This window comes from Phyllobates terribilis, unplaced genomic scaffold (assembly GCF_046119375.1).
Source record: "Phyllobates terribilis strain yellow unplaced genomic scaffold, ASM4611937v1 Scaffold_2__4_contigs__length_985480577, whole genome shotgun sequence".
NCBI classification, from domain to species: domain Eukaryota; kingdom Metazoa; phylum Chordata; class Amphibia; order Anura; family Dendrobatidae; genus Phyllobates; species Phyllobates terribilis.
This window is the reverse complement of record NW_027362762.1, coordinates 391,255,059-391,269,028: the sequence shown is the minus strand read 5'-3', so window position 1 is coordinate 391,269,028 and position 13,970 is coordinate 391,255,059. Positions and strand designations below refer to the sequence as shown.

At 47.5% G+C, this 13,970-nt stretch overlaps 1 protein-coding gene across 5 annotated transcripts in view; it reads right to left on the bottom strand.

Annotated features, from left to right (window-relative positions):
- Nucleotides 1-13,970, bottom strand: part of AFF3 (ALF transcription elongation factor 3) — a 563,963-nt gene that overhangs the window by 56,621 nt on the left and 493,372 nt on the right. For all 5 annotated transcript variants that reach the window (XM_073664860.1, XM_073664861.1, XM_073664864.1 and 2 more), the window contains one exon: nt 161-323. In XM_073664860.1, coding sequence (XP_073520961.1) covers nt 161-323 — 163 coding nt within the window. The remainder of the gene's footprint in view (nt 1-160; nt 324-13,970) is intronic.

The window sequence follows — 13,970 nt, the reverse complement described above, 5'->3', positions numbered from 1 at the left end:
AAACTTGCATTTTAGGATAATTGAGCATGCATGATACAGGCTACCTGTATGTAATCTACCTGTAAGAACAGTCTACATATTGGAGGATCACACATTCTCAGCAGATGGGTGTACAAACATAACTCATATCTTCCTGAGAAAACTGTGAAGAATTGCTTACCTCAGGGCTGGTACATGCAGATGGCTGGCTGCTCTCACTCTCGCTGGAACTACTCTCACTCTCTGAGTCTGATTCAGAGCTGGTGTCAGTTTCACTGGAGCTGCTGCTTGACCCTTTGATGGAGACTCCTGAGGCGCTGTTACTGCATTTCTGAACGTCACCACTAATAGTGCCAAAGAGGAGAGAGAGAAAAAACTCTTGAACTATACTTTGTGGTTTCCAGAATAAAAATAGAGAATGTTACAAAGTTAAGAAGCACACGCCTTCCCTAGACAGATCACAAGTTGTTTTATGCTACATGGTGACACTGCCTTCTACTATTGATGTCACATATGAAAAGAGTGCTATGGCATGCAGTTCAGTTATGTCTGACAGTTGAATGCTCGGGATACTCTGACTTACAGCCACTATCTGTTTGAGGTTGTCAGACATTGCTACTCTAAGCACTAGTTGAGATTACGCAAATCGTAAACACAAGGAAGAAATTCCATTGAACTGGTTAGCAGAGGAGGGATAACTATACTTAATCCCCGCGCTTATGTTATTATAACACAATAAAGCAGCATATTCATTATGCATATTCATAACTAAGTCACATCCCTTGTAGACTGTGAGCCCTCGCGGGCAGGGTCCTCGCTCCTCCTGTGCCAGTCGCTGTCACATTGTGTTCAAGATTATTGTAATTGTTCTTGTATTATACCCCTTTTTCACATGTAAAGCACCATGGAATAAATGTCGCTATAATAATTAATAATAATAATAAAAGCAACCCTCCACCATTAACATTAGATGTGACTATATATCCCTAATGTATAGTCACTATACCTGATGTCCACTGTTCTGATGCATCTATCTGTCAGATAATAATAATAATCTTTTTATTTTTATAGCGTCAACATATTCCACAGCGCTTTACAATTCAGACAATTTTACAGACATTATGGGCACTGTCTCCATTGGGGCTCACAATCTACATTCCCTATCAGTATGTCTTTGGAGTGTGGGAGGAAACCCACGCAAACACGGGGAGAACATACAAACTCCTTGCAGATGTTGTCCTTGGTGGGATTTGAACCCAGGACCCCAGCGCTACAAAGCTGCCACTGAGCCACCCGTGTTGCCCTTTTGATTCTTCCCCAAAACGACCAATGGAGACGAATGAGAAGTGCTGTGGAAAGTCTAAACCATTCTTCCCCAGTCTGTTCTCTGCCGTGGAATGGACACAGCACTATAGTCATCAGGGCTGGTTCAGGGAGAGAATGGCATAGAAGTCATGGTTTAGACCAGGGATGCACAACCTATGCTCTGCTCTCTCTCTGCGACTCCAGATGTGCTTGTCTGTGTCTGGTTGCTGCTCAGAAAAGAGAAGTGGCACATATAGTGGGAGCAGGGACAGGTAAATACTAATGGAGCTCTGTGTTACCATCTGTGAGACCCCCATATCGGCAGGCAGAATTGGGGTTTTCCTATGGAGCATAACAGAAAGCAGTAGATGAGGTGGAGAGGACTCAATGTGTGAATGCTACTAGATACCTTGTAAATTATGGGAGATGTGGAAAATATAGTTCTTTCAGAAACCTATACAAGGAAGATACCTGCATGTTTGCATGGTCTTTTCTGAAGACTCTGGTGTACAACAACAGCCCATTCTTCCGATAGATGTATGTGACACCTATTAGCTTTTCAATATGTTATGAATGCAATATAGGTTTATTGCGGCCCTTGGGATTGGTTAAATATGGCAAGTTGGCTATTGGACCAGATAACCTTATGCATCACTGGTTTAGACTTACCTCATGCCTCTTCAGTGGTCCTTTTGGGTAAGAAGAAAGCGTTGCCCATCTGAAAGATGGAGGCAACAGCAGCAGGAGGACATTAGATATGGTGAGTATATATTAGAATTGTAACGTCACATTTAATGTCAGGGGAGGAGGACAGCTTTAATCTATCAATACTCATTTATTGGATAAAAACTTGAAGTTAGGGTGCGCCATGGTGGAGATTTGGTATTTTTAAATGACAGTAAAACTGAACCCAGGGCCGATTTTACACTTATTACGGACTAAAAAATGGTGGGTATTCATAAGTATGACATTCCTATAGAACAAAATCTTGTTAAAAACGTGTCACTTTTGGCGTACCGCATGTACTTACTGAATGGTCAGGACTTTATACCAACATTATGGAATGTCTATGGATATTGTCAAAAACAACTTATCACTATATGGGGGTTGTTTGTCTTCACCTAACTGTCTAGAAATAAATGCTATCTCTGAGGCATGAAGGACAATGCATTATTTTATCCTAGACCGGCTGACTCTACTATTTTACAGGATGCATTGGTTTTAATCAGTTTTAATGGGGATATATCATGGAAAAATGTGTACAAGGTGTAAAACCAATGTATTAAACATCTATAAGGAGGCTGTTCACCTGCCGTTGGAGGACATGGAAACAGCTTCCCCAAAGGCTTTTAATTTCGATACTTTATGGTTTCATCTATGAAACTATAAAACTTTGTGACTATCTGGCAAGCTCTCAAAGAGGTCTACGTGGCACCAAAAGCTGGCAGGGCTTACACTGCTTGTTAGAATATCATTCCAAATCATTTTAATAGACAAACCTCCATTCTTAGGAGATGGAGAGTTTCATAATTGCTATCTGAAAAATGCTAATAGTAAGTACTAACTGGCTATTAATAACATACTGTTCCTATAATAGTACATTGTAATAAAATTGTTCTTATAGTAGAGCTCAGGCTTAAACTAAAGACTACTTTGGCATGGCTGAAATGTTACATCAGATTATATTTCTTCTCTACATACAGATGTATTAAAAATACCATAAACACAAGAAATATTCAAGAATTCCTCAATCTTGTCTTAGTCTAAAGTTATTTCAATATATGTCCATTGTCTCCCTGGTACATAGGCATTCATTACAGACATGAGTTATATTGAAGTCACAGAGTGAACGTTATGTTTGATATTTCTATAAATCATTCCCTTCCTTCGTTTATAGCGGAGGGTGAGCGACCTACCTATAAAATAAACGTCATAGCTTCACAGAATAAATAAGAATCCATTGTGTGACCGCGGTTATTGCTTCCTCAAAGAGAATTGATATACGAGCCATAATAGGTACCGTACTTTATACATAATATCACACGACTTTGACTATTATGTGCATGGGGGGGTTAAAAAAATTCATCAAAGAATGTGCAAAATGTAGATGGTTCACAAGTTTCTGCTGCTGAATTTCTTTTTGCACCCTTTATAAAAATATTCATGTAATGCACATTGAGAAATCTGCATGCCCCCTGCTGTGTGGTAAAGCAGGGTCTGCATAAAGACTCCAGATTCATCACTTGCACAAGAATTCAGAGCACACAAATGAGTACATTAGAGACTATGTGTAATGTGGCAGGAAACCTGAGCGTTCGCTTTCAGCAGATTATAGCAGGGCCCACTTTTAAAGTCCTAACCACAAGCATTTTATATGGAATTAAATCTAGACCCAAGAAATATTAAATGAATGTACACATAACTTATATCCTGTTAGGTACACAGTGCCAGATTCAGCATTATATACAAATTGCATTTGTTGACATCTACTCTCACATACATTAGGGACTATTTAATGGCAAAGAACTATCCAATATGCTTTTGGAAGGTGGGAGAAAAGAGGGAATGTCTGCGAGCACAAGGAGGACATATAAACTGCAGAATTTATTATAGATTTTCAATCATAAACCCACAGTCATCTCTGACGTTGCATACCAGAGTGGGAAAATATCATTTGACTTGTGTCCAACTTAAAAACAATGTCTGACTGGGTTGGAAAAGGTCCACCAAAAACGTGGACTCTTAGGATCACTGTTCAGCTGTATGTGTGGCACCCCAGGGTTCTGGTTACCACAGTAATAGCAATATTACGTCTGTGAGCAGGTGGGAGGTCTCTTGGTCAGGGATCCTATGCATGCCACACCTCCTGCCCAGTCCTGGGAGGGGAAGAACTTCCCCTATATAAACTGGGGCTGAGGTGGGGTTAGGAAAAAAAAAAGAAAAGAAGAAGAACACAGACAGAGACACAGTCTGGTCTGGTGTGGAGCAGTTGCAGGGAAAGTGACAACAGGAGCTCTGTAGGAGCAGGAGTGAGTGCCAGAGGCTGGAAGCGAGATAGCTCGCCTTGGCTGAAGAGATCCCACCGGACACGGAGTCCGAGGCTGTGGGGACTGTTCCATACCCAGCAGCAGAAACCGACCGGCAGGGGATTTCAGGTCCTCTGGCCAAGAAACCCGAAGGCACGGTCACACGCAAGGGACCAGCACCGCCGTCGTGGAGCGGAGGCTACCAGAAGGCCCCGAGTCACCGGCCATACGGGTGAGCACCACACGGTACACTCAGGGACGTGGGCTACTTTTACCCGCTTCTAGCAAGGTAGCCAAGAAGAGTACAGTTAGTTGGGGAGGCCTACAACTCCGCCTGGCCAGGGGAGATCCTGTCTGCTCACGGACTGACCAGATCCCGACCGCTAGCCAGTACTCCCGGGAGGGTCTATCTTTGTCACCAGTAAAGACCCTGAACTACACCGCACCGTCTCTGAGTGGTTCCTGGTGCCTGCGTGCAATTCTACTGTAGCACCCTGAGGATTCGGCTGCTACAGGGGTATTGCACCTCAACCCAGAGGTGTGATATTCCACTCCCGGGTAAGGATGGAGTGTGGAACTGAGCTCAGAAAGCTGCATGCACTACACACATCCCATTTCCGAGGAGCAGACCAACGGTACTCCCACTTAGAAATGTGCAGGTACGACCGAGTCTGTTCCTGGCTGGAGTGGGAGGGGGGTGGTACATCCCAGTAGTGTAGGGGCAGATAGGGGGAGCAGCCTGGGTAAAGATAGGAGCTCATTGGGTGCTGGTCACCTGAGCTCACACATAGAGGGAGTATATAAGGTGGGCACCATCTAAGATCAGGGTCAGTCAGTCTGTGAGGAGTCAGTCAGCCTTTTGCAGAGAAGCCAGAGGAAGAGGAGCAGAGCAGCCCCAGGCCCAGAGAGAGAGAGAGAGAGGAGAACAGAAAGAAAGACCCAGAGGGGAAGACAGAAGGAACTCTGAGACCCCAAATACAATCCTAGGGTGAAGAGTTGGCAATAGGGTACCGGATCCCAAACTGGTGGGGGCTAAAGCATACCTCAGCCAGAGACCGGAGGCCGTGGGCAGGATCTGCCACGGCCACCCACCACATCCACCCTGAAGGCAAACCACGTGTAGGGTCAGGGAACCCAAGGCCAAGGGTCTCCCAACAGAAGGCCCGAGGGAGCTGGACCTAGGTGGATCCCTGGTGGGGACGGCCAGAAGAAAGGACAAGAAGGAGGGCTCAGGGACACGCTCCGGACTTGCTTGGGGGTTGGCTGAATCCAGGACCTGGTGGACGCAGCACGGCTCGGGTGGTCACTGAAGGCCGGAGTGACCGGAATATCTGCAGTAAGTAAACACCCTGAACTGCACAACCCGACTCTGTCTTTACTTATCATCTACGCTGCACCACCACAACCCCCATCCTCTGTACCTGACCCCCTGAGGCCATACCCCTCCCGTTGGGGGTTATACTATCTAAAGCTGCACCAACACCATCAGCCTCAGCGGACCCTGCTGCAGCGGCGGCCGTAGTGACCGCAATCCAACGGGTGGCGTAGTCGACATAACGAACTTTGTAACATCTGTAGGACTGCCACATACTCTGAGCTTGACACCCTGGGCACGGACCGGGTCACAGCCACTCGGAGACTACAACCCCCATCTGATCCGGCTCCGGGTATTCCCCTAAAGAATATGGCCCAGGGGGTGCGTCAACTTTGGCGTAGTCGGCAGGATAACGTGCCCGCAACACCCGGGTACTGCATGCCTGAAGAAAAGAACAAGTTTACCTCAAAAAGAAGTCTCCTGCCGGTTCCGGAGGGTCCCCGCCATCGGACTCCATCACAGATCGATTCCCGCCGGTTGTCCGCCATTAACAGCTTTTTCCCGCCATCTGCAGAGTTTCCCGCCACTGGGAGACGATTCCCGCCATTTCCAAAGGTTTCCCGCCTTGGAAGAGCGGACGCCATTATGGGCGTGCCAGAGGGTGGTGAGAGGCCGCCTCCCATCGTGGGCCAGGACCGAAAATGGCGCCAAAAGTGGAAACCGCCCCCACCAACAGAGACTGTGATGCTAGAGGTGTCTGTCAGCGTGAAAGAACTGCCCCTGGAGCTGACAATCACCAAGTGGCCCCGGGACCGCCCTCGAAGTGGGAGGACTGAGAACAAGAGAGCAAAGATGGGTGTCGCTTGGAGCAGTCTGGAGAGAGCGCACCCGGAGACAAGAAGCCTAGAGCTGAGTCCAGAAGAAGCTTACCCGGAGATGGGAGAAGAGCAGAGCAGCACCGGCCCGCTGGCCAGGAGCCTGCTGGAGACAACGGAAGGAGAGCAGAGCAGCACCGACCCGTTGGTCAGGAGCCTGCTAGAAGCGACGACCCCACTAGGCCTAGTGGAGGTCTTGGCACAGCTCCCCCGAGATCGGGAGTGTGCACAGACTGCGCTGGAGGGCCTCGCACGGAGAATGGCCCGGGTGCAACGAGAGACGTTGGCGGAGTGGAGCCGAGAGATGGCCCAGCGGACCGAGACTCGTCAGCGGAGCACGCCACCCGAGACGAGGAGACAGACCGCCTCTGAGGATGGCGCAGGAGGACTGAAGGCCGGAGACGGCGCCGAGAAGGGAGCCGAACGAATGGAGGCAGGTAAAGGGGACGTCACTACCCCAAACCGGGAAACCGCGTACCTGCCCCAGCTCCCCGTCGCAGAGCCCGAAGTACCCCCTGCCGTGCCCGTAACCGCAACGTCACCGCCACAGACTAGGCCTCAACCGGAAGCCGCAGCCGCGACCCCTGTGACGTCATACGCCTCGACCCCGAGCGTGACCAAGCAGGAAGTACCACCAGCCTGGTCGCAAGGCCTAGTACCCCCGGGCGCCGCAATACCAACAGCGCCCCCTACCTCCGCGGAGCCACCGGCCTGGTCGCAGGGCCAAGTAGCCCAGGGCGCCGCCGTCCTTACGGTGCCCTTCACTTTCCAGGTGCCCCAGGCTTGGCCGCAAGGCCTGGGCAACCCGGGCGCTACCACCACCGCGCCCATAAAACCAAGAGTGCCGCATCTGGGAGAAGATCTGTTCGCCCAACATACGTGCCCGGATGGGCAGCCCTTTATTTGGCCACCGGAGTTTCACCATCCCCGACTCCGGAAAGAGAGACCCCTAGATGAACCCCTGATTCCGGTTCCAAAGCCCGTAAAAAGGACCTCGCCCCCGCTAGAGGAGGCACAGTTTGAGTGGGACCCCACCGGAGAAGACCTCATGGGGTTCACTCAGGAGACCCGGGCAGCTGCAGCGGAGCGTGCAGAGTGCTGCCGGCAGCAGCTCGAGGTCTTTGAGAGGGAGCGGAGAGAGAGGCGGGTCCGGGAACAACAAGCCCAAATAAAGAGCGCGGAGCAGAAGAGCCGGGCCAGGAGGAATCCCCGTGCAGCTCATGGTCCCCCTTCCACCGGGACTGTGATCAAGTTCAATATGCAGCACGGGTGGGGCTTCATCCGAGATCACCGCACCCCAGGCGACGTCTTCGTGACAAGAAGAGACGTTGAGTCCCACCTACCGGAGGGACACAGAGGACGTGACCTGTATATAGGGGACGAGGTCACCTTCACCCGGCACAAGTGTGCCAAAGGACCCTACGCCCTCCATGTGCATCGCCTGACGGAGGAGGAGCTGCGGTGTGAAGAGGAGCAAGAGGACCCGGACGGGTCTGAAGTTAAAGGTAACCACAAAGAAAGAGCAGGAGGACGTCGTCGTTGAGTACAGCGGAGTAGAAGCTGTATATAGTTGCCCGTCGGGGCACAGTGAACTGCTGTTATTGTAGTCCCCGTTGGGACCAGAGAATTGAACTGTTACCCGTATTTCCCTTAATCCCTCTGACCGAGGACTGAGAGCGGTCATCCCTTTCCTAATACCTGGCCGAGGACTGAGAGCGGCCATATCCCCTTGTAAATAGTTGCGCTTCCTAAAGCGCCCCCTACCGGTTTTATAGGAAAACCATTTTTCTAGAGAAACTGTTGCACTTTTCCCGGGCACACGTTGCACAGTGTCCGGAGGAGGAGCTAGAAGACGAGAATGTTATTTATATGAAAAGTTTAATGATGCTGCTAATATATGTTGTTTTATATGTTTTATTATGTTTATATGAAAAAAAATTGTATGTTTGGTGTTTTATATCTTACAGCCCGAGGACGTGCTGTGATTTACCAGGGGGGAATGTAGCACCCTGAGGATTCGGCTGCTACAGGGGTATTGCACCTCAACCCAGAGGTGTGATATTCCACTCCCGGGTAAGGATGGAGTGTGGAACTGAGCTCAGAAAGCTGCATGCACTACACACATCCCATTTCCGAGGAGCAGACCAACGGTACTCCCACTTAGAAATGTGCAGGTACGACCGAGTCTGTTCCTGGCTGGAGTGGGAGGGGGGTGGTACATCCCAGTAGTGTAGGGGCAGATAGGGGGAGCAGCCTGGGTAAAGATAGGAGCTCATTGGGTGCTGGTCACCTGAGCTCACACATAGAGGGAGTATATAAGGTGGGCACCATCTAAGATCAGGGTCAGTCAGTCTGTGAGGAGTCAGTCAGCCTTTTGCAGAGAAGCCAGAGGAAGAGGAGCAGAGCAGCCCCAGGCCCAGAGAGAGAGAGAGAGGAGAACAGAAAGAAAGACCCAGAGGGGAAGACAGAAGGAACTCTGAGACCCCAAATACAATCCTAGGGTGAAGAGTTGGCAATAGGGTACCGGATCCCAAACTGGTGGGGGCTAAAGCATACCTCAGCCAGAGACCGGAGGCCGTGGGCAGGATCTGCCACGGCCACCCACCACATCCACCCTGAAGGCAAACCACGTGTAGGGTCAGGGAACCCAAGGCCAAGGGTCTCCCAACAGAAGGCCCGAGGGAGCTGGACCTAGGTGGATCCCTGGTGGGGACGGCCAGAAGAAAGGACAAGAAGGAGGGCTCAGGGACACGCTCCGGACTTGCTTGGGGGTTGGCTGAATCCAGGACCTGGTGGACGCAGCACGGCTCGGGTGGTCACTGAAGGCCGGAGTGACCGGAATATCTGCAGTAAGTAAACACCCTGAACTGCACAACCCGACTCTGTCTTTACTTATCATCTACGCTGCACCACCACAACCCCCATCCTCTGTACCTGACCCCCTGAGGCCATACCCCTCCCGTTGGGGGTTATACTATCTAAAGCTGCACCAACACCATCAGCCTCAGCGGACCCTGCTGCAGCGGCGGCCGTAGTGACCGCAATCCAACGGGTGGCGTAGTCGACATAACGAACTTTGTAACATCTGTAGGACTGCCACATACTCTGAGCTTGACACCCTGGGCACGGACCGGGTCACAGCCACTCGGAGACTACAACCCCCATCTGATCCGGCTCCGGGTATTCCCCTAAAGAATATGGCCCAGGGGGTGCGTCACTACCATCCCCATCATCCACGTCCGCTGCCCTGAGGCCATACCCCTCCCGTTGGGGGTTATACTACCCACGCTGCACAACTGTACCACCGGCCTCAGCGGTCTGCCCTGCAGCGGCGGTTTCGTAACCGCATTCAACGGGTGGCGTAGTCGAACAATATCACATCTGCCACTAAAAACATCGCCACTTAGTTTGACACCCTGGGCACGGACCGGGTCACCGCCACGAGGACTACCACCCGCAACGGATCCGGCTCCGGGTATTCCCCAAACATGGCCCAGGGGGCGCGTCATATGCAAAAAAGACCCAACCTTAGTACGCAAATTTACTTTTACTTCTATGCAATATTAAATTGTCTAGCTTGTGTACTGAATGAGTAGATAATATCTTTTCTGCAAAGAGTGAATCAAGTGCAATAACACTGCTCATCAGCTCTTCTTCACTGGGGCCTACCAGAGGATTCTCCTGTTCCCCTGTGGGCCAGTCCGAGCCTGCTTCTAAAGACTACTATTTGAAGAGGTATTCCTCAATCGCATATTTATGGCATATTAAATGGGTTAGGGAAAGAAAAAAAGAGAAATCTATCCCCTCCAAATGTAAATAACTTCAAGATGGGTTTGCAACCATGGGCTATTACCAACCCACCACAGGGCATCTCACCTTAGGGTTTTGTGCAACGAACTGGCACAATATTGGGAGTTAAGCGTATCGTGTAGGTCCAAGTACAAGAAAAACAAGCTGCAGCCGCATGGGAGCGTTGGTGATGTCTGGGCATCCATGTAAATAATTAACATTAAGTTCAGAAAATATTACTGAGCTTTGGATGCTACATTTTAGGGAAGTCTAAATGAAATACAAAATAGATTCAGTTGGATGCAAAATCAATGAGTATTTTATTATAAAAATTTTACATGAAAGCATAAAAAAAAATCAAACATAAAATTAAAGGCATAAAGTCCATGCAATGGTCTTCAATGCCAGGTCAGCGTCTTCATCAGGCATGCTATTCCGGCATTTTGGCATAATTACAGCATATTGCATTAATATCTGATAGATGTGGGAAAAAGCAAACACTGAGCAAGCAATGAATTGTAGGAGAATTGGGCTCTAAAGCCTGCAGAATTGTTAATGCAGATCTGGACAATAATACAAATTGAACTCAGGATCAGTAAAAGATAAGTAATGCAATGTACTTTTTACCTTTGTGTAGAATTATTCTGAATGTAAAATGTGAATGCCCTGAATATATTATTGTTAATAATCATCTCTTTTCATAGTGTATTTTGTATATATCTACATAGCATAGTAATTGCAGAAGAGGATTCTCACAGCACAACATCCTTAGAAATATCAGCTAATACCCATTGAAACTACTTAGTGGCAAGCATCATGTTATGTTGGCAGTGACAGCCGTTGACTGTAATCTTCTTTTTCTGGAGTTTCAGCTATACTAGAGCAGTCTTTCAAACACATGTGGAAGTGCGTGAAGGCCATGATTAACTTTGGGCATTCTGTAATTCTTTTGCCACTCATTTACATTTGTCTAATTCCTAAACTGACCACATGGAGCACAGCAAATGATTAAAGAGGTAGTCTCATCTTAATAAATGTAAGATTGCAAAGACCAAAAAAAACAAGCAACTTTGCAAATTTACCTATTATTAAAAATCCTCTCTGTTTTCAAGAGCAACAGAATTTTTAATTCTATAGTGTACAGCTTGTTGGGGCTCTTGCAAGTGATCCAGCCAGCTTCAGAGCCAAAAGAGAGGGAAGGTTGTATCAGCAGTTCAGCCATGCCACTAGTCTGAACTGCCAACCTTCAGCAGTGCTCTCCCTCTCGGTTTGCTCCTGAAAATAAGAACTTGAGAATATCCCTTGAGGCTGCGTGCCCACTATGCCTTTTTCAAGCGTTTTTGCCGCGGAAACACTTAAAAAACGCTTGGTAATACGTGCCCCATGGTCCCCAATGATAATCCGCATGTGCTGTGCACATGCTGCGAAAATTTCTGCTGCGGATTATCATTGCGGAAAATACGCAGCATGTCCATTAATTTTGCGGACACACAGCGTAATTGCCGCCATTGACTTGCACTGAAACGCTTAATATCCGTGTCAGCACATTTGCACCCACGGATATTAAGCGTTTCAATATGCGGATGGTACCCGGGTTTGGAGAAGAGGAGACTCTCCTCCAGACTCGGGTACCATAGAATCTGTAAAAAAAAGAATTTAAAATAAAAAATAAAGATTATACTTACCTTCTGATGTCCCCCGGCCTCCTCAGCGATGCGTTCGGTCTCTGGTTCGGCTTGCGGTGGTGTGAGGACCTGCCATGACGTCATTTAGTCATGTGACAGGTCACGCGACCACTGTCGTCGGCGGTCGTGTGACCTGTCACATAACTCAATGACGTCATCGCAGGTCCTTTCACACCACCGCGAGACACTGGGGAGACCGGACGGAGCGGAGAAAATACCGGGGGCCATCGGAAGGTAAGTATAATCATTATTTTTTATTTTTTACCATTCTTATTCTTTTTTTTAAACTATTACTTGGTCACACTATATAAATCCATGCCGGTTGCATGGATTTATATAGTGTGACCAAGTTGTCAAGCACTTTTCCAAGTGATGCTAAAATCGCTTGGAAAAGAGCTTGATAACCCGCATGCAGAAATGCATGTGAAGAACGCTTGACAAACGCTTCTACCTGGTAGGAAAAACGCATGTACAATCCGCATGCGTTTTTCCTGCCAGGGAGATGCGGAAAAAATATGCAGCATTTCTGCATCGTGGGCACATAGACTTACACTATTTCTAGAGCAGAATGTTTGGCTTCCTCTATAAATGCCTATAAACATTCATGAAAGTCCTGTTATGTCACAGCAAATAATGCAGTTAGGAGTGTGTGTGTTTGCATTAGCTGAGCGCAAACTGCGATAAGTATGATATCTTTACAATACATCGGTTAGCTAAAAACAGCCAACACTGTATATGAAGTCAGATTCATAGGAAGTACCCACAAAAGAACATAAAACCTCTTCAAGCTTAAAGGGGGGGTCTAAAAGAGATGACTGCAGACTTGTGAGTTCTCCCAGTGCACTGTGCACTGCGAGGATTAGCCGGTGTCTGTCCTGGGAACGGCAGTAAAGTATGTGATATGCATACTCCCTGACAGAATCCATCTAGCGGGTGCGGCCTCACTCAATACCAGTGTATTGAGCGAGGCCGCGCCCACTAGCAGGTTCTGCCTGGGAGTATGCATATTGCATACCTGACTGCCGTTCCCAGTGCTGACATCGGCGAATCCTCACAATTTATGCACTGGGAGGATTCTTAAGTCTGCAGTCACATGGTGACTGCAAAATTTTCATTTTAGACTGGACAACCTCTGTAACCTCTGGACCACTCCAGCCAGCGACTCTTTGGCTTCTGGTGATGTCACGCTAACAAAGCAGCTTCTTCTCTTCCGCTCTGCTCTGTTGGGGCATCTCTGTCAATGTCATGCTAATTGACAGCCAGCTGCCCATTGCCTGAGGTCCAGTGAAGCAGCACAATCACTAGAAAGAGCGGTCCATGATCACTTTGCGTTGGCAGGAGCCGGCGGCGGGAAGAACATGCAGGTAGTTAGTTTTTTAGCCCCATAAGAAAAAAAATACAAAAGTCCCGGATAACCCCTTTAACTTTAAAATATTAAAATGTTTTAAAATAAAATATGATATATATCAGTAATAGGAATGTAATTTAGCACAAAATGCTAACGCAGACACGCTAATTTAAATAGTGTAATGTGGCATGCTGACAGATTCACTTGCCATAAATGATACCCTGACGTAAAAATAAATAAATAAATCTTAAAATATCATATTAAAAGAAGAATAATTCTTAGACAGTGATTTAAAAAAAAAAATATATATATATATATATATATATATATATATATATATATACAGTACAGACCAAAAGTTTGGACACACCTTCTCATTTAAAGATTTTTCTGTATTTTCATGACTATAAAAATTGTACAAAAATGCCAAAAGTGTGCAAAGCAGTCATCAAAGCAAAAGGTGGCTACTTTGAAGAACCTAGAATATAAGACATATTTTCAGTTGTTTCACACTTTTTTGTTAAGTATATAATTCCACATGTGTTAATTCATAGTTTTGATGCCTTCAGTGTGAATGTACAATTTTCATAGTCATGAATATACAGAAAAATCTTTAAATGAGAAGGTGTGTCCAAACTTTTGGTCTGT